Here is a 26,871-nt window from a genome sequence, read left to right as displayed (position 1 = left end):
ATCCTATTTCCATGATGGGGTTGTAGGGCTAGATGCATCTTGAGAACAGTTTATTTTTCATTTTTTGGAGAAGGGAAAGGAAATCCACTCCAGTATTCTTGTCTGGAGAATTCCATGGACAGAGAAGCCTGGCAGGCTACAGTCCGTGGGGTCGCAAAGAGTCGGACATGACTGAGCAACTCACGTGTGCCACCAGAGTCACACACGTAAGAATAATTATTAGCAGAAAACCAGTATATCGTTGATTTATACACAAAACTTAAGTAAACAGGAGTCAGGATATCATCCTTTTCATTTTCAGTTGAAAAAAAGCAAAAAATAAAAAATTAATCACTTGTAGAACTGTAGAAATGAAATTTAGATCTCATGCTATTTATGCTAAAAACAAAAGCTTTCCATTCAATTCACTTCTATGGTTTGGCCACAAACTAACCCATCACTTTTTTGCTTACCACATCTTGATGAATCATTATTCTCTGAGGGACATTCAGTGCTTACAAACCACAACAACAAAATATCTGATGCTCACCTTGGGCAATCACTACAACTTAATTATGATTTAAGGAGAAAAACTCCATTTGATACTCAGAGAGAAAACAATACTATCTAAATAAATGAAAACTACACAAAATTAAGACAAATTCAAGTTTAGTAAATGAAAAATTAATGATTGGGAAAAGTTAAAACTCCACTTCAGCATATGAAGTAGGGTAGCAAAACCAAGGGTTCTAAATACAGGGTCTACTGAGTCAATTCTAAAAGCTAATAAAGCAAGAGTGTGGCTTCCCTGGTGACTCAGCGATAAAGAATCCCCCTGCCGATGCAGGTTTGATTCCTGGGTTGGGAAGATCCCTAGTATAGGAAACGGTAACCTATTCCAGTATTCATGCCTGGAAAATCCCATGGACAGAGAAGCCTGGTGGGCTATAGTCCATGGGGTCACAAAAGCGTTGGACACGACTGAGCGACTAAACAGAAACAGCAAGAGTAAAAGGTGAATATGTGAAGGGAACTGCAGTTCACAATACATACCCTCCTTCCAGCCACAGGTTCACTATTTTATCTCTGCTCTCCCCAGAGCAGGCTAGTTCATCTTTTCCTACTTTATAGGTTAATGTCACTTCCCGCACAGGCAAGTATTAACAGAAAGATGGGATTAGAAGGAAAAGAACACAAGTTTACAGCCCCTAAAGCTAAAAGTTGGGGGAGGGGAGGGGTGGAGAAGAAAGGTATTTAACATAACCGAAAACAATAAAAAGGATTCAAAGACTGCAGGAATTATGAAAAGAAGTATACTGTATTTATGATCCCATAACTCTGCTGCTGCTGCTGCTGCTGCTGCTGCTGCTGCTGCTGCTACTGCTAAGTCACTTCAGTCGTGTCCGACTCTGTGCGACCCCATAGGCGGCAGCCCATGAGGCTCCCCCGTCCATGGGATTCTCCACGCAAGAACACTGGAGTGGGGTGCCATTTCCTTCTCCAATGCAGGAAAGTGAAAAGTCAAAGTGAAGTCGCTCAGTCGTGTCCGACTCTTAGCGACCCCATGAACTGTGGCCCACCAGGCTCCTCCGTCCATGGGATTTTCCAGGCAAGAGTGCTGGAGTGGGGTGCCATTGCCTTCTCCGCCCATAACTCTAGTATTGGATAAACAAAACCCAAGAAATAGCAGATTGCTACTGCTGCTGCTGCTAAGTCGCTTCAGTTGTGTCCGACTCTGTGACCCCACAGACGGCAGCCCTCCAGGCTCCCCAATCCCTGAGATTCTCCGGGCAAGAATACTGGAGTGGGTTGCCATTTCCTTCTCCAATGCATGATTACTTCTTTCTTATAACTGATGTGATTGTTCAGTTAGCAACATGGTATTATCATACAAATAGGTGACAGACATGTTTCTGCTCTGCTCTGCTAAGTCACTTCAGTCGTGTCCGACTCTGTGTGACCCCATAGACGGTAGCAGCCTCTTATTTCTCCAAGCAGAAATATTTTCCACAAAGATACAATAAAGTATTCTTTATTAGCATAAACCTGAAAAAGATGCCAAATACCAATAGTATTTGGCTGACTTCTTTGGTTTGTACATGTCTGCAACACTAATTTCTCAAAGATTTTAGTAGCTGGCAAAGAGCTTATTATTCTGAAGTCTTATTTGGAAAACTCAATATAGAATTACAAGCTAATTTTTAACACAAGCAATCCCATCTAATTTTAATTAACAAAAAGTTATTCTTTAGTTTTTCATCAGAATATATTTTTAGTATTTAAAAGAAATTACTCACACAGTGGGTTTTTTAAAACTATCATTAAAGATTAAGTTCTCTTTCTATGAATAATGTTCACGATAGATGGGCTTTAGGGCTAATTATGAAATAGTAACTTTATGCTATTAGGTAGGATCCTTTCTAAACAAACTAAAGCACAAAGCTTTACTCTGAATGTAAGGGACACATGGAAAAGTATAAATCAACAGTAACATTTGGCACTTCAGGTCTTCGTAAACTAGAAATACCTCTAAATCCTTAATTGGCTTTACTTATACCTGGATTCGGAGAAGGCAATGGCACCCCACCCCAGTACTCTTGCCTGGAAAATCCCATGGACCAAGGAGCCTGGTGAGCTGCAGTCCATGGGGTCGCTAAGAGTCGGACACGACTGAGCGACTTCACTTTCCCTTTTCACTTTCCTGCATTGGAGAAGGAAATGGCAACCCACTCCAGTGTTCTTGCCTGGAGAATCCCAGGGACTGGGGAGCCTGGTAGGCTGCCCTCTATGGGGTCGCACAGAGTTGGACACGACTGAAGTGACTTAGCAGCATACCTGGATTAACAAAAAACAAACGAACAATTAAACTCCAAAAACTAACAAGATAAGGCCATATATATTGTCTTCACAGTTCTGAAATAATTTATAATTACAATTACAAACACTGGAACAATTATTTATAGATTAATTTTCCTATCAAAAACATATCCACAATGAGGGAAAATATTAAAAAACAGATGATCACAAATGTAAATAAAAATTCAAGTTAGAAGTCTCAACAGGCTAGGTAAGACAACAGACATCTTTTAAACGTGTTCCTCCACCTCCTCTTTACAGACAGAAAGAAATCACAAGACACTAATTCAAAGGCAAGACAGATTATTAGAATTTCAATAAGCAGCAGTGCAGCACAAATTTAAATGCATCACAGTTTCTCTATATACTATGTTAAATAATCCCCTTGGAGACCAGAGGCATATCAATCAGGATTCTAAGAAACAGTGCCACATTTTTCACAGAAATAGAAAAAATAATTCTAAAATTCATAGGGGATAACAAAAGACCCTGAACAGCCAAACAATCCTGAGAAAGAAGAATAAACTAGAGGCATCACACTTTCTGATTTCACAATTATTACAAAGCTGAAGTGACAGTGAAGTGAAGTCACTCAGTCATGTCCAACTTTGTGACACCATGGGCTGTAGCATGCCAGGCTCCTCTATCCATGGGATTTTTCAGGCAGGAATACTGGAATGGGGTACCATTTCCTTCTCCAGGGGTTACAAAGCCAGGATAATCAAAACAGTATGATTATTAGCACAGAAAAAGACACCGATGGAACTGAGAGTCCAGAAGTAAAACCTTCAATATACAGTCAACTAATAGTCTCTTCAATAAACAGTGCTGGGGAAACTGGATAAGGACATGCAAAAGAATAAATAAAACTTCACCCCTAACATGTACCACTCAGCAAAATTAACTTAAAATGGAGTAGACTTAGATATAAGACCTGAAACCCCTAGAAGAAAAACTCCTAAAAAAAAGGCAGGGAAAAAAGCTCCTTGACACTGGTCTAGGCAAAAACTTTTTAGATGTAACACCAAAGTACAAGCAAAAACAAACAAGTGAAACTACATCAAAATTAAAAAGTTCTAAACAGCAAAAGAAATCAACAAAATCAAAAGCCAACCTATCTAATGGGAGAAAATATCTGCAAATGATGTATCTAATAAGGGGTTAATATCCAAAATGTATAAGAAAATTCATACAACTCAAGAGCAAAAAATGAAATAATTTTAAAATGGGCATCTAGTCCCATCACTTCATGGGAAATAGATGGGGAAACAGTGGAAACAGTGTCAGACTTTATCTTGGGGGGCTCCAAAATCACTGCAGATGGTGATTGCAGCCATCAAATTAAAAGACACTTACTCCTTGGAAGGAAAGTTATGACAAACCTAGATAGCATATTGAAAAGCACAGACATTACTTTGCCAACAAAGGTCTGTCTAGTCAAGGCTATGGTTTTTCCAGTGGTCATGTATGGATGTGAGAGTTGGACTGTGAAGAAAGCTGAGCGCTGAAGAATTCATGCTTTTGAACTGTGGTGTTGGAGAAGACTCTTGAGAGTCCCTTGGACTGCAAGGAGATCCAACCAGTCCATTCTAAAGGAGATCAGCCCTGGGATTTCTTTGGAGGGAATGATGCTCAAGCTGAAACTCCAGTACTTTGGCCACCTTATGCGAAGAACTGACTCATTGTTAAAGACTCTGATGCTGGGAGGGATTGGGGGCAGGAGGAGAAGGGGACGACAGAGGATGAGATGGGTGCATGGCACCACTGACTTGATGGACTGAGTGAACTCTGGGAGTTGGTGATGGACAGGGAGGCCTGGCGTGCTGCGATTCATGGGGTCCCAAAGAGTCGGACATGACTGAGTGACTGAACTGAACTGAAAGGAACTAAATAGATATTTTTCTAAAGAAGACCACAGATACAGGAAAAGGTGCTCAACATCACTAATTATCAGGAAAATACAAATCAAAACCACAATAAGGTATTACCTCACACCTGTTAGAATGGTTATCATCAAACAGACAAAAGGTAACAGGTATTGGAGAGGAGGTGGAAAGAAAGAAAACTTGTGTGTGCCCATCGGTAGGAATGTAAACCGGCACAGCCACTATGGAAAACAGGATAAAGTTTCCTCAAAAAATCAAAAACAGAAAGACCATATGATTCAGCAATTCCACTTCTGAAATAAAATCACTATTTCCCATATTCAATGCAGCATTATTTACAATAGTCAAGATACAGAAACAACCTGTCCATCTACAGATGATTGGAAAAAAAGTGAAGTCCCTCGTTCGTGTCCGACTCTCTGCGACCCCATGAACTCCTCTGTCTGTCCATGCGACTTTCCAGGCAAGAGTACTGGAGTGGGTTGCCATTTCCTTCTCCAGGGGATCTTTCAGGGATCGAACCCAGGTCTCCCACATTGTGGGCAGACGCTTTACCGTCTAAGCCACCAGGGAAGCCCATTTGTACAATGGAATGTTAGTCAGCCTAAGAAGGAAATCCTCCCATTTGTAATAATGTGAATGGACGTGGAAGTTATTATGTTAAGTGAAATACATCAGAGAAAGACAAATATTGTATGATCTCGTTTATACATGAAATCTAAAATACCCAAGCAAGTAGAGAGAATGGTAGCTGCCAGGGGGCAGGGATGGGAGAAATGGGGAAATATTGATCAAAGGGTATAAACTTTCAGGATAAAAACAAAGTGCCACTGCATAGCACAAGAAACTATATTCACATCCTGTGACAAACAGGAGTAGGAAAGAAGATGAAAAAGAATACATACATATGTATAATTGAGTCACTTTGCTGTACAGAAAAAACTAACATTATCAATCAACTGTACGTCAATAAAATTTTAATACAAACTTCTAGTTATTAGATGAATCAGTTCTGGAGATCTAATGCACAGCATGACTATAGGTAAAATACTATAGTATACACATGAAAGTCACTAAGAGAATAGATCTTAAATGTTCTCACCACAGATTTTTTTTTTAATTTTTTATTTTTTTTTTATTTTTTAAATTTTAATTTCTTTAATTCTTACATGCGTTCCCAAACATGAACCCCCCTCCCACCTCCCTCCCCATAACATGTCTCTGGGTCATCCCCATGCACCAGCCCCAAGCATGCTGCATCCTGCATCAGACATAGACTGGCGATTCAATTCTTACATGATAGTATACATGTTAGAATGTCATTCTCCCAAATCATCCCACCCTCTCCCTCTGAGTCCAAAAGTCCGTTATACACATCTGCGTCTCTTTCCCTGTCTTGCATACAGGGTTGTCATTGCCATCTTCCTAAATTCCATATATATGTGTTAGTATACTGTATTGGTGTTTTTCTTTCTGGCTTACTTCACTCTGTATAATCGGCTCCAGTTTCATCCATCTCATCAGAACTGATTCAAATGAATTCTTTTTTACGGCCGAGTAATACTCCATTGTGTATATGTACCACAGCTTTCTTATCCATTCATCTGCTGATGGACATCTAGGTTGTTTCCATGTCCTGGCTATTATAAACAGTGCTGCGATGAACATTGGGGTACATGTGTCTCTTTCAATTCTGGTTTCCTCGGTGTGTATGCCCAGCAGTGGGATTGCTGGGTCATAAGGTAGTTCTATTTGCAATTTTTTAAGGAATCTCCACACTGTTCTCCATAGTGGCTGTACTAGTTTGCATTCCCACCAACAGTGTAGGAGGGTTCCCTTTTCTCCACACCCTCTCCAGCATTTATTGCTTGCAGATTTTTGGATCGCAGCCATTCTGACTGGTGTGAAGTGGTACCTCATTGTGGTTTTGATTTGCATTTCTCTGATAATGAGTGATGTTGAGGTAATCACGTGAGGTGATGGAGGTGTTTACTAATCTTACTGTGGTAATCAGTTCCCAACAAACAGGCATAACAAATCATCACACCATCAAATCATCACACTGCGAATCAGTTATAATGATCATGTTGAACACAAACTTACAATGCTGCATGTCAATTATATCTCAATAAAGCTTGAGGAAAAAACAGTACATATTCACTTGGAGAAATTTATACAAGGCCCGAGTGTTCACCAAATAATAAGAAATACTAGAGGACTGAGTGCTAGACGTACATGTACCTAACATGTTTACACCACAAACTAAACTGCTGACATTACATGAATGAAATTCATAATTACATTAATACACTATAAACAGATGTATGGATGATTAAAAAAAAAACAAAATAAATTTAATGTCAATTAAATTTAATTCCATCTTCTCTCAGAAATATAATTAGTGTTATCTATTAAGTGATTCAAATTCTTTTTGTGAGTCTGGCCTGCTCTTGCAGACTTAGGATAAAAGATTTTAAATGAGAAAATAAGGAATCATTATTCAAACACTATCTCCTGGCAGAAAGCATGTGGTACCACATATTGAAAAAGGCTGGTATTCCTTACTGGCTTCCCCTATTCAATCTTGTTTTGTAGATTCTGGAAACGTGTCACAATGCATCTTCTTGCCTCTATTCAAAGTCTTCAATAGATAAGTGGATACAGCCAAATAACAGTCAGTAAGAACAACAAAAGAAAAATAGGCTCATGTTATCTTTAGTTCAAATCCCACTTATTCAGAATTTACAACAGAGGCTCTTCATAGGAAACAAAATAGGTAACAGAATTAAGACTCTCAGCTCCATTACTTACTTACCGCTGATTTCCTAGCATGGATAAATGCTCAATAAATATTTTTCTAATGAAAAATACATATAATGAAAATCTGAAGTGGTGTGAGCCTTAAGTGCAAACATCTTAATCAACAAAGCACAAGGGACACACACAAAATATTAAATACGATTTCTCTCCTTGCCAAATTTTACTTTAGCAGAGTCAGAGGTAACCCTGAGTTTACTTATCTGATTTTTAAAGAGAGGAATATCTCTGCTGCTTAGTTCCCAAGAAGAGGTAGGTCAGTTCAGACATCTGACGAGCATCCTCTATAGAATAAGCCCTGCACTAAGGGAAAGACTTACACTGAAGAAAGTAGGGAAGACCACTAGGCCATTCAGGTATGACCTAAACCAAATCCCTTACAATTATACAATGAAGTGACAGATTCAAGGGATTAGAGAGCTGACTGAGTGTCTGAAGAACTATGGACAAAGGTTCCTGACATTGTACAGGAAGTGGTGCTCTAAACCATCCGCAAGAAAAAGAAATACAAAAAGGCAAAATGGTTGTCTGAGGAAGTCTTACAAATAGCTGAGAAAAGAATAGAAGCTAAAGGCAACGGAGGAAAGGAAAGGTATATCTATCTGAATGCAGGGTTCCAAAGAACTGCAAGGAGAGATAAGAAAGCCTTCCTCAGTTGATCAATGCAAAGAAATAGAGGAAAACAATAAACATGATGGTGTTCAAGTGACGCACGCAATGTGACAATATATTTGGAAAACTCAGCAGTGGCCACAGGACTGTAAGAGGTTAATTTTCATTCCAATCAAAAGGAGGGCAGTGCCAAAGAATGCTCAAACTACCGCACAACTGCAGTCGTTTCACACGCTAGCAAAGTAATGCTCAAAGTTCTCCAAGCCAGGTTTCAACAGTACATGAACTGTAAATTTCCAGATGTACAAGCTGGATTGAGAAAACACAGAGAAACCAGAGATCAAATTGCCAACATCTGTTGGATCACAGAAAAAGCAAAGAATTTCAGGAGAACATTTACTTCTGCTTCATTGTCTATGCTAAAGTCTTTGACTGTGTGGATCACAGCAAACTGTGGAAAAAATTCTTAAAAGAGATGGCAATACCAGACCACCTGACCTGCCTCCTGAGAAACCTGTACGCAGGTCAAGAAGCAACAGTTAGAACAAGACATGGAACAATGAACTAGAACAAAACTGGGAAAGGAGTATGTCAAGGCTGTATATTGACACCCTGCTTATTTAACTTACATTCAGAGTACATCATGCAAAAAGCCAGGTTGGATGAAGCACGAGCTGGAATCAAGGTTGCCGGGAGAAACATCAATCATCTCAGATATGCAGATACCCACTCCAGTACTGTTGCCTGGAAAATCCCATGGGCGGAGGAGCCTGGTGGGCTGCAGTCCATGGAGTCCCTAAAAGTTGGACAGGACTGAGCGACTTCACTTTCACTTTTCACTTTCCTGCATTGGAGAAGGGAATGGCAACCCACTCCAGTGTTCTTGCCTGGAGAATCCCAGGGACGGGGGAGCCTGGTGGGCTGCCGTCTATGGGGTCACAGAGTTGGACACGACTGAAGCAACTTGGCAGCAGCAGCAGTATGCAGATAACACCACTCTCATGGCACAAAATGAAAAGGAATTAAGGAGCCTTTGAGGAAGGTGAAAGAAGACAATGAAAAAGCTGGCTTAAAACTCAACATTCAAAAAATGAAGATTATGGCATCCGGGCCCAACATTTCATGGCTAACAGATGGGAAAACAATGGAAACAGTGACAGAGTTTATTTTCTTGGGCTCCAAAATCACTGCGGACAGTGACTGCAGCCATGAAATTAAAAGACACTTGCTCCTTGGAAGAAAAGGTATGACAAACCTAGTCAGCCTATTAAAAAGCAGTTGACACCACTTCGCCAACAAAGGTCTAGTCAAAGCTATGGTTTTTTCAGTAGTCATGTATGGATGTGACAGTTGGACCATAAAGAAGGCTGAGCACCAAAGAACTGATGCTTTCAAACTGTAGTGTTGGAGAAGATTCGAGAGCCCCTTGGACAGTAAGGAGATCAAACCAGTCAATTCTAAAGGAAGTCAACCCTTAATAATCACTGGGAGGACTGACGTTGAAGCTCTAATACATTGGTCACCTGATGCGAAGAATTGACTCACTGGAAAAGATCCTGATGTAGGCAAAGATTGAAGGCAGGAGGAGAAGGGGACGACAAAGGATGACGTGGTTGGATGGCCTCACTGAGTCAACAGACAGGAGTCTGAGCAAACTCTGGGTGATTGCAAAGGGCAGGGAAGCCTGACGTGCTACAGTCCATGGAGCTGCAAAGAGACAGACATGACTGAGCGACTGAACAACAACAACGTAAAAGGAATTTAACTGAATTAACTCTATAGTACCAGCAGTGTTTGAAATGTGTGCATGTGTGCTTAGCTGCTCAGTTCTGTCCAATTCTTTGCAACACCATGGACTGTAGCCTGCCAGGCTTCTCTGTCCGTGGGATTCTCCAGGCAAGAATACTTGGAGTGCGTTGCCATTCCCTTCTCCAGGAAATCTTCCAGACCCAGGGATCAAACCCAGGTCTCCTGCATTGCAGGTGGATTCTTTAACATCTGTGCTGCCAGAGAAGCCTGTCTGAAATAGTACTGTCAACTCTGTCAGTCGTATTTACATTAAATATGCTGGACAAATGAGAAGTATGCACCAATTTCACTTACACGTACATAAATCTACAACCTCTTCAACTTTAGGAAAGTAATTTATTTCACTTCTCTCAAATATATATTTTATACTGCTTACCAGAAGACACCTGATTTATTCACTTAACAAATACTGAATATTAATTGAATGCCTATACGGCACTGTTCCATATGCTGGCAGTGAAAGAGGCAAAACTCCCCGCCTTACTATATCACTCACATGCCAGAAAGTGAAAGTCATTCAGTCGTGTCCAACCCTTTGGGCCCCATGGACTATGGAGTCCATGAATTCTCTAGGCCAGAATACTGGAGTGGGTAGCCTTTCCCTTCTCCAGGGGATCTTCCCAACCCAGGGATTGAACCCAGGTGTCCCACATTGCAGGTGGATTCTCTACCTGCTGAGCCACAAGGGAAGCCCAAGAATACTGGAGTTGGTAGCCTATCCCTAGGATCTCCTGCTTTGCAGGCAGATTCTTTACCAACTAAGTTATCAGGAAAGAGAAAGATATAAATAAATATACTGTTTGTTAAGTTATAAGTAATATCAATAAAAATAAATATGGAAAGAAAAGTACAAGCAAAGAGGAGTGTGAACAAAGGGCAGGGAATATGTTACAATTTTACACAGATCAGGAAAAAATCAAGAAGACATTTGAGCAAAAGCCTAAAAGAGGTAAAATATTCAGTCACAGTAAATGCAAACTGAAAAAGTCCTAAGGAAGAAGCAGGCCTGGTATGTTCAAGAAAAAGAGGCCAAGGAACTTCCCTGGTGGTCCAGGGGCTAATGCTCCCATGCTCCCAGCGCAAGGGGCCCCAAGTCTGCTCCCTCATTAGGGAACTAGATCCCACATGCAGCAACCAAAGACCCCGTGTACTGCAACTAAGATTCAGCATAGCCAAAGAAATATTTAAAAAAAGAAAAAGAAAAAAAGGGACACCAGTCAAAGTGGTTGGAGCAGAATGAGCAAAGGAAAGGCAGACAAATCAAAACCAGAAACTAGATCATCTGTGCCCTGCATGCAACTTTAAAGATTCTCGTTCTTACACTGAGAAGTCCCTAGGTTTTTAACAGAACAGTGATATCGTTTGATTTAGATTTTTAAAAGCTCATTCTGGCTGCTATTCCAAGACTAGCTGAAAGGCTACTGCTATAAACTAAGTAAGGGATAATGGTGACTGGGACCAGGATGTTATCAGGAGAGGCAGTGAAGAGTAGTCAGATCCAGGAATATGAAGACAGAACTACTTGTTATTGCTAAAGAGAAGTCAATGGTGATACTAAGGTTTTTGGTTTCAGTATTAAGAAGTCAGAGCTATCATTTACTGATAGAGGAATGGCTACAGGAGAAGCTATTTTCAAATACTGTGGTAGGCTGAATAGCGGCCCTTTCACAGATGATCACATCCTAATCCCTGGAATCTGTGAATATGTTACCTGACGTGGCAAAAGGGACTCTGCAAATGAAAAGTTAAGATCCTGAGATGGGAAGGTTATGCTGCTGATCCTAAGTCGCTTCAGTCGTGTCCGACTCCATAGACAGCAGCCCACCAGGCTCACCCGTCCCTGGGATTCTCCAGGCAAGAACACTGGAGTGGGTTGCCATTTCCTTCTCCAATGCAGGAAAGTGAAAAGTCAAAGTGAAGTCGCTCAGTCGTCTCTGACCCTCAGTGACCCCATGGACTGCAGCCATTCAGGCTTCTCTGTCCATGGGATTCTCCAGGCAAGAACACTGGAGTGGGTTGCCATTTCCTTCTCCAATGCATTAAAGTGAAAAGTCAAAGTGAAGTTGCTCAGTTGTGTCCAGCTCTTAGCAACCCCATGGACTGCAGCCCACCAGGCTCCTCCGTCCATCGGATTCTCCAGGCAAGAGTACTGCAGTGGGGTGCCATCTCCTTCTCCGGAAGGTTATGTGACTGGAACCAATGTATTAACAAGGACTTTATAAGAGGGAGAGAGGATCAGGATCAGAGAAGGCAACAGGGCAAAAGAAGCAAGAGGAAGAGAAGGGGAAGCGATGATGGAAGCAGGGGGACAGAAGAGACGTGAAAATGGAAGCAGGGTCTGAGCGGTGCCATTGCTACCCTGGGAGCTGAAAGAGGGCCACGGACTAAAGAATCTGGGCAGCCTCGAAAAGCTGGGAAAGGTAAGGAAATGGACTCCTCCCTACAGCTTCCAGAATGAAACACAGCTCTTGTGACCCATTTCAGACTTCTGACCTCCAGAACTATTAAATAATAAGTTCATGGTACTTTAAGATGCTAAATTTTTGATGATTTGTTATAGCAGCAATAGGAAATTAATGTAGATGCAACAGTTTAAGTATTTAGAAATCAAAAACTACATGTATCAGAATTTTTATATAACCAATTTTCATCTGACTTTGAAAATACCTTTTAAAACCATATAAGGTTGTACACTCAAAAGGTATAGTGTCAAGTTAAATACCTTAGTATTAGTATTTAAAATAAATGTCTTCATCCATCTACTTCAAAATAAGAGCAAGTGTGTGTGTGCGTGTGTGCATGCGTGCATGCGTGTATTAGTTGCTCAGTCATGTCCAACTCTTTGTGACCCCACGAACTGTCACCCGCCAGGCTCCTCTGTTCACAGGGTTCTCCGGGCAAGAATACTGGAGTGCGTCGCCAGTTCCTTCTCCAGGGAATCTTCCCAACCCAGGGTCTGAATCCCAGTCTCCTGCACTGCGGGCTTCCCTGGTGGCTCAGCTGGTAAAGAATCTCCCTGCAATGCGGGAGACCTGGGTTCGATTCCCGGATAGGGAAGATCCCCTGGAGAAGGGAAAGGCTACCCACTCCAATATTCTTGGGCTTCCCTTGCGGCTCAGCTGGTAAAGAATCTCCCTGCAATGCAGGAGACCTGGGTTCGATTCCTGGATTGGGAAGATCCCCTGGAGAAGGGAAAGGCTACCCACTCCAGTATTCTGGCCTGGGTAGATTCTTTACCATTTGAGCCATCAGGGAAGCCCAAGAGCAACGGTGGTCTTAAGCTAAATCATAGTATTTTGTCATATGTAATCTGAAGACTCAGCTCTGAACCTCTGAACTTTGCAGGATTTGTTACCTTGATAGATATTTACTCTAGAAGGCCTAACTCATGTAAATTCCTTCATCTTAGCAAATTGCTAGAAATGCTGAAAGTTATGGCGGTTACGTTCTAAGTCAACATATAACCATAAACTAGTTAAGAGAAGGTGCCTGGCTGATTTTCGTCTCTATCAAAAGAAGGCATGAGGTGTAAAAAGTCAAGAAGTATCACTCTAAAGCAATTAAGTTTGGAAACAAAGTACTTTAACCCAGGACATCCATAAGTATTCATAGTTTGTCACAATTTCCAGAAAATTAAAATGAACTAATTATGCGTCTGTGAATGTGAAGTATAACTTTACATAATGCAGTTTAGTTGTAAAAGCTATGAAATTCTGCTTAAGCAGAAAAATTCAACCATAATACAGTTGCAGTACAATAAGACAAATGAAATTAGCATGGAAATCTTGCATCTCATCCTATCAAAAATCTTAAAAAAAGAAAGTAACCATTATAAGACGTGCTCCCAAAAAGAGCTGTGTTAAAAAAAATGACAAAAATAAATCATGTAAGTCTACAATATACATCAATAATGATAAACCATGTTTCACTGATTGTAGTATGAATAGTTTTTCATATTTTAACATTACCAAAACTGAAACGCATCATGAGGGTTAAGTAGCAGTATTTTAAGTGTTTAAGTGGCAATGTTCATTAAGTTAGTGGCACATAATATAGAGCATCTTAAAAATTAATAGCCTTAAATTTGATTAGACATGTACTATTTTAGCTGTATTATCTCATTGAGTCTTCACAACTACCCTATGAAATAGCTGCTATAATTCTAACACCTTACAGTTAACAACTGAGACAGAGAGGTTAATTTCTCAGTCACACGGCCACTAAAATTATCTTTACTATGTACAACACTATTTAACTGGCAAAATTATAATTTAAAATAACCTACATCATATTTTCAGGGTTTTGTAGCTATTTTAATGCTCTCAATATGAAAATAAATGTCTTTAAAATAACAATGCATTCAGCCTTTATAAAGTCCTTTTGCATACACAAAGCACATAGAATAGTAGCAGCTAATATACAGTATATACCTGTTTGACCAAGCTTACTGATTATAGCAAATTCCTAGACATTAATTTAAATCATTTCTTGCAAAACAACATTATATAACTCAGAATGCACATCACCTCACTAATCAAACTTCCTCTAAGTGCAAATTTTTACAAAACCCATAGTACAATCAAACGATGTCATTTACCTTATTAAAACTGAAAATAAACTGAGCATCTCAAAAGATGCAGGAAAAAAAAGCATATAACATAATATGAAATCAATCCTGATTTTAAAAGATATTCTGAGCAAACTAAGAATAAGAGAACTTCCCGCATCTGATAAAGGACATGCACGAAAACTTACAGCTAATAACATAGTTAACGGTGAAAAACTGGCCACTTTCCCTCTAAGACTGAGAACAAGTGAAGGACATGAACTCTCACTCCGCCTGTTCAAGATGATATTGGAGGTCCCAGCCAGTGCCATAAGGCAAGAAAGATAAATAAAACAAAGACTGGAAAGGAAGAAATAAAACTAGCTTCATTTCCTGGTGACATGATTACCTACATTCAAAAAATTCCAAAGAATCTTAAAAAAAAAAAAAGCTACTATGTTTAGCATGTAAATTTAGCAAGCTCACAGAATAAAAGGGCAATATACAAGTCAGTCTTATTTCTATACACTAGTAATGAACAACTGCAAACCAAGATTTTATAAAATGTAACTATTTATTACAGTATAAAAATCATTAAATAATTAGGGATATGGAAGATAATGTGCAAAATCAGTATTATAATCACTAAAATGACTAGCTAAATCAAAGAATACTTAAATAAACAGAAATACCAAGTCCACAGATTGGAGGACTCAGTACTGTCAAAAGTATAAATTGCCCCAAAATATCTACAGATTCAGTGCAATTCCATTAAAACCCCAGCAGGCTTGCAGAAATTAACAAGTTGACTCTAAAACATTTACTGAGAAACCAAAGAACCTAGAAAAGCAAAAACAAATCTGATAAAGAACAAACTATAAGATTCATACCACCTGATTTCAAGACTTACTACAAAGCTACAATATGATACAAAGTATATATACTGATATGTATGCATTAAAGGAACAAAATGGAGTTCAAAATATACCCAGACACATATGGTCAACTGATTTCAACAAGATGCCAAGGGAATAGAATGGAGAAAAGAATCTTTTCCTCAAATGGTTCCTAAGGAATTAGGTAACAATTTGCAAAAAACAAATCTTGACATACTTCACTTCCTGTAGATAAATTAACTATAAGTGGATCATATACTTAACTGTAAGATCAGAAACTACGAAGTGTCTAGAAAAAAATAGGAGAGATCTTTTGTGATTTTAGATTAGGCAAAATTATTAACCAAAAAAGAAGTTGATATATCAGCTTCAAATACATAAAACTTATGCTCTGTTAAAGACACTTAAAATGCAAAGACAAGACACATACTAGGAGAAATTATTTGCAGAATATTTATCTAATAAGTATTTGTACACAGAATACATTAAAAAATTCTCAAAACAATTTAAAAAAGTTTAAACAGATGAAAGATCTGGACACATATTTCGCCAAAGATGATATAAAGATGGTAAATAACCACAGGAAAAAATGCTTGACATCATTAGTCATTGAGAAAATGCAAAATGAACAAAACGTGACAACACTAACACCTATCACAACAGCTAAAATTTTAAAACCTGACAAAACCAAGTACTGACAAGGAAGAAGAGCGACTGATACTTTGCTGGCAAGAATGCAAACTAGTATCATCATTTTGGAAAAGAGTTCAGCACTTTAAATAAAGTTAAACATCTGTTTGCCATATCACCCTATAAAACCAGGATTATAAATATTTGCTGTCAAGCAAAGGCAAGGGAAGACTCGACCTGCTCCAGCCCTGACAAGCTCTTATTAGATTCAGAAAGCTGTGTACTTACATTAAGAGTAAAGAATAAGTAGCAAAAGTTGAGGTCCTTGTGCAGAGCCACACCCAAACACAAGGGGCCATATGATTACAACATGGATGCCATAAGCCTGTGGTGAGGGAGGAATCAACGCCATACTACAGCATGAAGTTTTACAGCCACAGCTGTGGCCTGAGAGGATGCAACAGAAAGCCTCATCTCATCCGAACCAGGGGCTGATGAAAAACTGTATCATGTGGGAGACAGGGAAAGAAATTTAGCATGTAAATTTCTTGCTAAATTTACATTCTTTCTCATGAGAGAAAGAAGCCTACTAGGAGCTCCTCCCAAGCTTCCCAAGTACACCGGGTGCTCTGGCAAGAGTCAGATCACCTGCACTTCAAGCCTTCCATATGTGACCCATGTGGATACATGCTAGGCCACCAGGGGGCCATCATGAGGACAATTCCTTAAATTCACCCAAGTGAGATAAAGACATATGTCCCACCAAAAACCATTTGCAAATGTTATCACTATCATCATCACATCACTGGCTAAAACTAGAAAAAAATTTATATCATGGTGGTTATATAAGTTTGTCAAAATTGACAGCCTTTTTACCTAAAACAGGTGAATTGTATTCAATGTGTATTACACGTCAATAAACCTAACTTTAAAAATCACATTGAAAAATATGTATTGTAAATGATTCAAGATGAAGCTGCTTTGTAGTCCAAAATTTCTACATCTAAGTATGTTACTTGTATATGAATAAAAAGTAAAACTCTAATCCCTACAAGGTAATGACAGTATAGTAATGCCAAGAGAATATAAATGCTGCTTACAGTATCTAATAGGGAAAAACTTCCAAGGCAAGTTTAGAGGTAATTTACATCCAGTCTATAAAATTATTCTAGTATATTGCAGTATGTATTTCTGACATTCATTGACTGTTAATTAGTGTCTCCAATATCCTATGGCTAATGAAAGGATATAAAAAAACTTTCAAGATATAAATCTATCCTCTGGAAGCTTTATACATGGACAAGGATCACAAAATAAATGAAAAATTCAAACTAGGTGTCATTCCATTTGCTACTTCATTAAGTGAGTCTATTAACAATTCTCATAAATATTCAATCATAAGCTATTAAAGGGGCTTCCCTAGTGGCTCAGCTGGTAAAGAATCTGCCTCCAATGCGGGAGACCTGGGTTCAATCCCTGGGTTGGAAAAATCCCCTGGAGAAGGGAACGGGTACCCACTCTAGTATTCTAGCCTGGAGAATTCAGTCGGACATGACTGAGCGACTTTCACTTTATAAGCTATTAAAAGTCTGCAAATAATCTAAATATAATTTTCAATATACTTCTCTTTATCCACAAAAGATTACATTTATACACACTGCCACTGCATGTTATTAAAATTCTTTACATTTTAAAACGTAAGTAACAATCCAAAGGATCTCAACATCAAAAATATCTCCTCTATATATTCTACACATAAGTAAGTCTATTTGGTTATAAACTATTCTGTGGGAGAGGGCTTCTCAGATGGCTCAGTGGTAAAACCCGCCACCTGCTGATGCAAGAGACACGGGTAATCCCTGGGTTGCAAAGATCCCCTGAAGAAGGAAACAGCAACCCACTCCAGTATTCTTGACTGGGAAATCCCATGAGCAGAGAAGCGTGGCAGGCTACAGTTCATGGGTTGCAAAAGTGTCGGACACAACTTAGCAACTCAACAGCAGATTCTCTGGGAGATGAAAGAAAACCCTGAATGAAGCAAATCTATCACACACTATACATTACACACCTCAATCTAGGGAAATTTGATCTCCCTAATTCAGCCTGATGTTCACCTACATGGTTCACCCCTCTCTGTGGAGGTGAAAAACAAAAGTCAAGGAAAGGATGTAAACACCAGTCCTCAAATTTCTACTCTGTATCCTCTTTCATTCTAGGCACTTTTAAGATTTCTCTATTTGTGAGAACAAATAGAAGTTAAACACAAATACAAACCTCCTTTCTGTATACTCTATGACCATTCATAAAAGACAAAGTCATGACTAGCACCATGAAAAGTTTCTTTTTAAAGCAAGGTATAACACACCCTAATATTCACTGCAACACTGTTTACAGTAGCCAAGACATGGAAGCAACCTAAATGTCCATGGCCAGAGGGATGGATAGAGAAGATGTGGTACATACATACAAGGCAGTATTACTCAGCCATTAAAAAAGAATGAAATAAAGCCATTTGCAAAACGACAGAATGATCTCTGTTTGTTTCCAAGGCAAACCATTCAATATCACAGTTATCCAAGTCTATGCCCCAACCAGTAACGCTGAAGAAGCTGAAGTTGAACGGTTTTATGAAGACCTACGAGACCTTCTAGAACTAACACCCCAAAAAGATGTCCTTTTCATTATAGGGACCTGGAATGCAAAAGTAGGAAGTCAAGAAACACCTGGAGTAACAGGCACATTTGGCCTTGGAATGCGGAATGAAGCAGGACAAAGACTAATAGAGTTTTGCCAAGAAAATGCACTGGTCATAGCAAACACCCTCTTCCAACAACACAAGAGAAGACTCTACACATGGACATCACCAGATGGTCAACACCGAAATCAGATTGATTATATTCTTTGCAGCCAAAGATAGAGAAGCTCTACACAGTCAACAAAAACAAGACCAGGAGCTGACTGTGGCTCAGATCATGAACTCCTTATTGCCAAATTCAGACTCAAATTGAAGAAAGTAGGGAAAACCACTAGACCATTCAGGTATGACCTAAATCAAATCCCTTATGATTATACAGTGGAAGTGAGAAATAGATTTAAGAGACTCGAACTGATAGATAGAGTGCCTGATGAACTATGGAATGAGGTTCGTGACACTGTACAGGAGACAAGGATCAAGACCATACTCATGGAAAAGAAATGCAAAAAAGCAAAATGGCTGTCGGGGGAGACCTTACAAATAGCTGTGAAAAGAAGAGAGGCGAAAAACAAAGGAGAAAAGGAAAGATATAAGCATCTGAATGCAGAGTTCCAAAGAATAGCAAGAAGAGATAAGAAAGCCTTCTTCAGAGATCAATGCAAAGAAATAGAGGAAAACAACAGAATGGGAAAGACTAGAGATCTCTTCAAGAAAATCAGAGATACCAAGGGAACATTTCATGCAAAGATGGGCTCGATAAAGGACAGAAATGGTCTGGACCTAACAGAAGCAGAAGATATTAAGAAGAGGTGGCAAGAATGCACAGAAGAACTGTACAAAACAGATCTTCATGACCCAGATAATCATGATGATGTGATCACTAATCTAGAGCCACACATCTTGGAATGTGAAGTCAAGTGGGCCTTAGAAAGCATCACTACGAACAAAGCTAGTGGAGGTGATGGAATTCCAGTGGAGCTATTTCAAATCCTGAAAGATGATGCTGTGAAAGTGCTGCACTCAATACTCCAGCAAGTTTGGAAAACTCAGCAGTGGCCACAGGACTGGAAAAGGTCAGTTTTCATTCCAATCCCAAAGAAAGGCAATGCCAAAGAATGCTCAAACTACCGCACAATTGCACTCATCTCACATGCTAGTAAAGTAATGCTCAGAATTCTCCAAGCCAGGCTTCGGCAATACATGAACCGTGAACTCCCTGATGTTCAAGCTGGTTTTAGAAAAGGCAGAGGAACCAGAGATCAAATTGCCAACATCTGCTGGATCATCAAAAAAGCAAGAGAGTTCCAGAAAAACATCTATTTCTGCTTTATTGACTATGCCAAAGCCTTTGACTGTGTGGATCACAAGAAACTGTGGAAAATTCTGAAAGAGATGGGAATACCAGACCACCTGACCTGCCTCTTGAGAAACTTATATGCAGGTCAAGAAGCAACAGTTAGAACTGGACACGGAACAACAGACTGGTTCCAAATAGGAAAAGGAGGACGTCAAGGCTGTATATCGTCACCTTGCTTATTTAACTTCTATCATGAAAAGATAGAACATCATGAGGAACGCCGGACTGGAAGAAGCACAAGCTGGAATCAAGATTGCCGGGAGAAATATCAATAACCTCAGATATGCAGATGACACCACCCTTATGGCAGAAAGTGAAGAGGAACTAAAAAGCCTCTTGATGAAAGTGAAAGAGGAGAGTGAAAAAGTTGGCTTAAAGCTCAACATTCAGAAAACAAAGATCATGGCATCTGGTCCCATCTGGGGAAACAGTGGAATCAGTGTCAGACTTTATTTTTTTGGGCTCCAAAATCACTGCAGTTGGTGACTGCAGCCATGAAATTAAGACGCTTACTCCTTGGAAAAAAAGTTATGACCAACCTAGATAGTATATTCAAAAGCAGAGACATTACTTTGCCGACTAAGGTCCGTCTAGTCACGGCTATCGTTTTTCCTGTGGTCATGTATGGATGTGAGAGTTGGACTGTGAGGAAGGCTGAGCACCAAAGAATTGGTGCTTTTGAAGTGTGATGTTGGAGAAGACTCCTGAGAGTCCCTTGGACTGCAAGGAGATCCAACCAGTCCATTCCGAAGGAGATCAGCCCTGGGATTTCTTTGGAAGGAATGATGCTAAAGCTAAAACTCCAGTACTTTGGCCACCTCACATGAAGAGTTGACTCATTGGAAAAGACTCCAATGCTGGGAGGGATTGGGGGCAGAAGGAGAAGGGGACGACAGAGGATGAGATGGCTGGATGGCATCATGGATTCAATGAACGTGAGTCTGAGTGAACTCCGGGAGATGGTGATGGACAGGGAGGCCTGGCGTGCTGCGATTCTCGGGGTCGCAAAGAGTCGGACACCACTGAGCGACTGAACTGAACTGAACTGGATGGACCCAGAGGTTGTCATACTGAGTGAAGTAAGTCACACAGAGAAGGGGAAATATCGTATGACATCCCTTGTATGTGGAATCTAAAAAGAAATTATACTAATGAACTTAAAAAAGAGACAGACTTAAGAAAACAAACTTTGGATGGTGACAGGAGATGGGGGGAAAAGAACAGTTAGGGAGTTTGGGATGGACATGTACACGCTGCTATATTTAAAAAGGATAACCAACAAGGATCTACTGTATAGCTCATGAAACTCTGCTCAATGTTATGTGGCAACCTGGATGGGAGGAGAGTTTAGGGGAGAATGGATGCATGTATGACTGATTCCCTTCACTGTTCACCTGAAACTATCACAACACTGCTGCTGCTGCTGCTAAGTTGCTTCAGTCGTCCCCGACTCTGTGCGACCCCATAGATGGCAGCCCACCAGGCTCCCCTGTCCCTGGGATTCTCCAGGCAAGAACACTGGAGTGGGTTGCCATTTCCTTCTCCAATGCATGAAAGTGAAAAGTGAAAGTGAAGTCGCTCAGTCGTGTCCAACCCTCAGTGACCCTATGGGCTGCAGCCTTCCAGGCTCCTCCGTCCATGGGATTTTCCAGGCAAGAGTACTGGAGTGGGGTGCCTTTGCCTTCTCCGATACAAAATAAAAAGTTAAAAAAATATATCAAGGTATAAAGGTAATAAAGAACATGAACCTAATATTTTAAAAATATATGATACACATGTGTATAAAAAGATTTAAAATTATAAATCCCAGCTATATATTCAAAATGATTAGACAATTTTATGTTTCTTCCTTCTTAAAAGACATTACTTTGCCAACAAAAGTCCATCTAGTCAAAGCTATTGTTTTTCCAGTAGTCTTGTATGGATGTAAGAGTTGGACTATAAAGAAAGTTGAGTGCCGAAGAATTTATGCTTTTGAACTATAGTGTTGGAGAAGACTCTTGAGAAGTCCCTTGGACTGCAAGGAGATCCAACCAGTCCATCCTAAAGGAAATCAGTCTTGAATATTCATTGGAAAGACTGATGCAACAGCTGAAAGTCCAATACTTTGGCCACCTGATGCGAAGAACTCATTGGAAAAGACCCTGATGCTGGGAAAGATTGAAGGTGGGAGGAGAAAGGGACGACAGAGGATGAGATGGTTTGATAGCATAACCAATTCAATGAACATGGTTTGAGTAGGCTCCCGGAGTTGGTGATGGACAGGGAGGCCTGGTGTGCTGCAGTCCATGGGGTCACAAAGAACTGGACACAACTGAGAGACTGAACTGAACTGAATAATTTTTCAACAATGAGCATGATTTTTATTAAGAATTTTAAATATTTGTATCATTTCAGTAACTAATTTTTAATGAAACTAACTAGTAAGCTATGATTCTACTATCCCCTTATAAATCTTCCCTGAAATTTTTAACAAACTCTGAGTATCCTTGTTGACAGAGGAAAATGAATGACATCTTTTCCTGTTATTCAAAACAAAGAAATATTTCAGATAAAACAAAGCAAATTCTCAGTTTCTATTCTTCTGAGCAAAGCTATTTTATTGGATGACTTTGTTCTTAATCCGAGTAATAGACAATGGGATTTTACTATATATGTATGTGAATTATCACTCACAAAAAGCAGTAACTTTTTTTATCTAACAAAAGGAAAAATATAAAAATGAACAAGTTGGTTTTCCAGACTTACCTTAGCAAAGTGAAAATGTAATCTTATTTCATCTACCAAAACATTAAAGCAATCCATATTATTATAATGTTCTTCATTTATAAACACATAGATCCAAGTTAATCAAAACAGTTTAAAAGTTTCTGGACACTTACTAGATTAGGAATCAATGTTTGTAAATGAAGAAAAAACTGAAGTGTTATATACCTCCAAAAAATTAAACAGTAACTAAAGTCCTTTTTTTACAGGAAAGAAATAGTCAATCAGGAAGAGAGGAAATTGTAGTTAAAAACTTTCTTCATCTCATTTTAGAAAAATATTTTGACAATCACTTTTTACTAGAGACTGAAATAAAACAAAATCATCTAATTTCTTTTTATTAAAGATGATTTTTAAATTTATAATGTAAACTAGGCTAGTAACCTTGGAAACTACCACTTAAACCCTTCGGTAATTTTGTGTGTGTTAATACAGGCACTATTTGATCACTCTTAATGCCAAAAGATAACATTTCTAAAGCACAATTTAAACAGTATGCCTTTTCAGAAGGACACCACCATTTTTCTTCCTTTCCTCTATTTTTATACTAAATGTAATCCACATTTAGAATATTCTTATCTTATTTTTATATTCTCATGCCTAAAACCAGGCATTTAAGGATGCTGAGCAAAGAACCTTATCATGTTACCTATAAATAAATGTCTTTTTCCTGCTTTACAGGCAAAAACTGTCCTTGCACAAAATAAAATGTCAGGTGAAGTTAGCTTGAGCTAGTGGTTAGGACATGTTGCTATAATAAGCTAACCTGACCATCAGATCACTAATTGACTTGCATCTATTGCAGGGTCACAGGCTGCATCAGAAGCCCTGCTGGTCAGTTCGATGGTTATAGGAAGAGCCAGCCAAATGTGCAGCTGAGTCAGCACAAATCCACTATCACCATGTTCTATCTATCAACTTTACTACAAACAAATCATGTACGAGTTGTCATCTGTTGAGAGAACGCCAATAATATACCCACTGGATCCTAATAGCACCTATTTTAGGTTCTAAATTGAAGAAACAAGGTATTTTAAAATCCAAATCCATTTCTATTAATCAGCACTTATATTCTGAATTTTAAAACACCGCATTAAATTCTGAGTCCCACCGCTAAGAGAAATGATGGCAGCAACATTCTTCTCCTTTGAACCGCAAGAAATATAGTGATGACAATGGTTGATCGCTTCACTCTCTCAGCTTTATCAACTCAGGTACTTTTACCTTTAGGTAACAACTGCAACCTAAGAGGAACTATACCTTCAAATTACAATAAAAATTATCTTCCAAACAAAGAGAACTTTTTTTAAAAAAATTAGCAGTGATAACTGCAACCCAATCACTTTCCACCCTGTTTCTCTTCTGAGACCTGTAACTCTTTCCCATATGTTGCACAAGGAATTGTAACGACTACTTCAGTCCTTTTAATTTGCCTCTCCTAGAGACTCTGAATTTCCAGAGTGAGGATAGCATAGTTTCCTCCAGTCCTTCTTCCCACCTGCAGCCCATTAAGAATATAAACTGACGCTCAAAATGGAATTCATCTGCTAAAGATCAGCCTTCCCACTAACTATACAATGAAATTCTGTAGACACTAGCTACCTATCAACTCTTAACAATGCCAGGCCATATTACACTTTCAAATATATTTAGTGAAAACTAAGCATCTCAACCTTTTACTCTCTCCTACCACACTCAGTATCAGCAAAGCACCCCATGAATATGGACATCTGTACTGTCTATATGAGCCTTTGACCCAAGACACACTCTATCTTTTCCTGCTGGCCATACTTTCAACTTTCTCTTTGGAGGGAAAAGCCTTGGATTATGTCTGATTCATTCACCAGTACAAATATTCCATACAAGAAAATATAGTGCTCAGGATATGTCTAATCAAGTAATATCTTACAACACTATCCTTGATTAACCATGTGATCCTTACAAAATTTATGAACCTATAAATTTTAACACCTTTTTTTTCTTTGGTTCACACCAAGACTTGAGAATGCTTCCCAATATAGCTGATGTTAGGAAAGATGCCTGGAGAGATGGAGGTGGGAGAAGGAAAAAAGGCCATAGTGAAGGAACAATTTAACACATTGCTTCCATTTCCACCTATATCCCAAGAGAATTTAAATGGGAAGGGAAAAGATGGAGGTAGAACCTATGATTCAGAATAAGCTATAAAGAAAACAAAAGATGCTGACTTTGCAAACTGTGCATCTTAAACTATCCTTTCAAATATTTTTTTAAAAAGAATTGTTTTTAATCACATAATCTTGCTTCTTCCAGAAGAGGCTCAATTTCATCTCACCCAATACCCCCCGCCTTCATACACAAACATACAGTGCTATCACTGAGTCCCGATGCCAAACCAACCATCACGGAAAATTTAAACCGTGAGAATTATTTCCCATTTCTCTCTGAAAGATAATCACAAAAAAATTTCCCTGCAGGCAAATTAGCTATTTCTAACGGGCTTGGAGGCGGGTGGCAGAAGGGAATAAACCATTATCATGCAGCTTCTCATTCTCCATAGAGAAGAAAACTGGCATTAACTTCCAACAAGGGGGACAGCTGCTCTTATACTGTATCCTCAGTTAGAACCTAAAAACAAGGCAAAAAAACCACGCTGAGCTTTTGATACATTCAAATGAATATAAAGCTACGGCATTTTACTTTGCAGCAATATAGCGCCTCAAAAATCCTCCAGAGATTGGGGGCGACCCATTAAACCCCAAATCCTTGCCATATGGGGGAGTAGGATTCTGTCAAATAGAAAATGCCACTCTCCGCCTCCTCCGCCATCGCGAAAATTGACCGGCACCGATTGCGGAGGCGGCCGAGGGAAGAGAGGAGGCGGGGACACACACACGCACACACACCCCGCACCGAGAACTGATTCACGGCTTTTGAAAAATGCTTGAAAGCTACAATTTCCTCCAACCGGAGAATTCTCACCCATTCTCCCGCTCCCACCCTGCTTCTACCCCTGCATGGGGGCTCAGCTGCACTGTGTCCCTGCTGCGGCCTCGGCCCCGTGTGCCCTACGCCCCCAGGCGCGAGGCCCCCGGGCCGGGGGTCCCCCACGCGCCGCTCAGCAGCCAGAGGCCCAACACGCCCAGGCCGGCAGATGCGTCGCACCTGGATGTAGTTGTTCTCGCAGTAATCGGCCACCCGTTCCAGATTCGTGTAACTGTCGAAGAGGGCCCGGCGGCCCCCCGGGATTTCCTCCTCCAGCAGCATCTGCAGCTCCGCCATCTTCACATCCTCCTCCTCATACAGACCGCAGAGGCAGCGGCGGCAGTAGCGCCAGGGAAACCCAAGACTAGGAGAGGAGGAGCCGAGGCGACGGCGGCGGCAACCCGGGAGGAGCGAGAAACACCCCCTGAGCGCGCGACAGGGGAGGGGGCAGCGGGAACGGGGGCGGGGCGCGAGCCGATGGACTCGGAGGACGGTCACCGCGGCGACGGCCGGCCCGGCGCGCGCACGCGCGCTCCTCTCCCTCCACCCCCGGGAGCCCGAAAAAGGTTCCCACCCTTGGTCGCGCCGCCCGCCCCTCCCCCACATCCGGCGTCTCCTAGCGACCGCGGGAGTGGGGGCCGGGATGCGCGCGGGAGTTGAGCGCGCGGTTAACCCTTCGGCCCCCGCAGGATGCGTGGCTGGGGCAGTGCACCCCGCGGCCTTTGTTAGTCCGGCGTGAACGCCCACCCGGCTCTGCGGTCTTCGCGCCCGCTTCTTCAGCGACTTTCCTCGGCGTTATCCTCAACCTGGGGCCCAACCCTATGTAGTGGGCCTGAGGGATAATATTAGCCCCACTGAACTCCCATGCAGCTTTAACTGCGCCCCACTTTTAATTTTTCTCATCTTTGACCGTATTCATCCTCTTTGGATAAATAAATTTCAGTTTCCTAATCCCAAATTTCCTGCCCTCCAGCTTCTTTGCACCTGTTTGCCAATCAACAGTTTCCCCTGCCAGGTTAGCCTCGGTTCTTTTCTCCTTTGCCCATCCTCTGGCCTTC

At 40.4% G+C, this 26,871-nt stretch overlaps 1 protein-coding gene across 8 annotated transcripts in view; it reads right to left on the bottom strand.

Moving 5' to 3' along the window:
* Window positions 1-26,405, bottom strand: part of ABI2 (abl interactor 2) — a 108,039-nt gene extending 81,634 nt beyond the window's left edge. For 6 of the 8 annotated variants that reach the window (XM_069578069.1, XM_069578070.1, XM_069578072.1 and 3 more), the window contains exon 1: window positions 25,994-26,358. In XM_069578069.1, the coding sequence (XP_069434170.1) occupies window positions 25,994-26,110 (117 nt within the window). In that variant the 5' untranslated portion in view covers window positions 26,111-26,358. Of the gene's footprint in view, window positions 1-25,993 lie in introns of all 8 variants that reach the window. The other 2 variants (XM_069578076.1, XM_069578074.1) reach the window with 2 other exon arrangements.
* Window positions 26,406-26,871: the final 466 nt, after the last annotated feature.

This window comes from Ovis canadensis, chromosome 2 (assembly GCF_042477335.2).
Source record: "Ovis canadensis isolate MfBH-ARS-UI-01 breed Bighorn chromosome 2, ARS-UI_OviCan_v2, whole genome shotgun sequence".
In the NCBI taxonomy this organism is placed as follows: Eukaryota; Metazoa; Chordata; class Mammalia; order Artiodactyla; family Bovidae; genus Ovis; species Ovis canadensis.
Note: the sequence above shows the minus strand (reverse complement) of the source record. Positions and strands in the feature narration are given on the sequence as shown.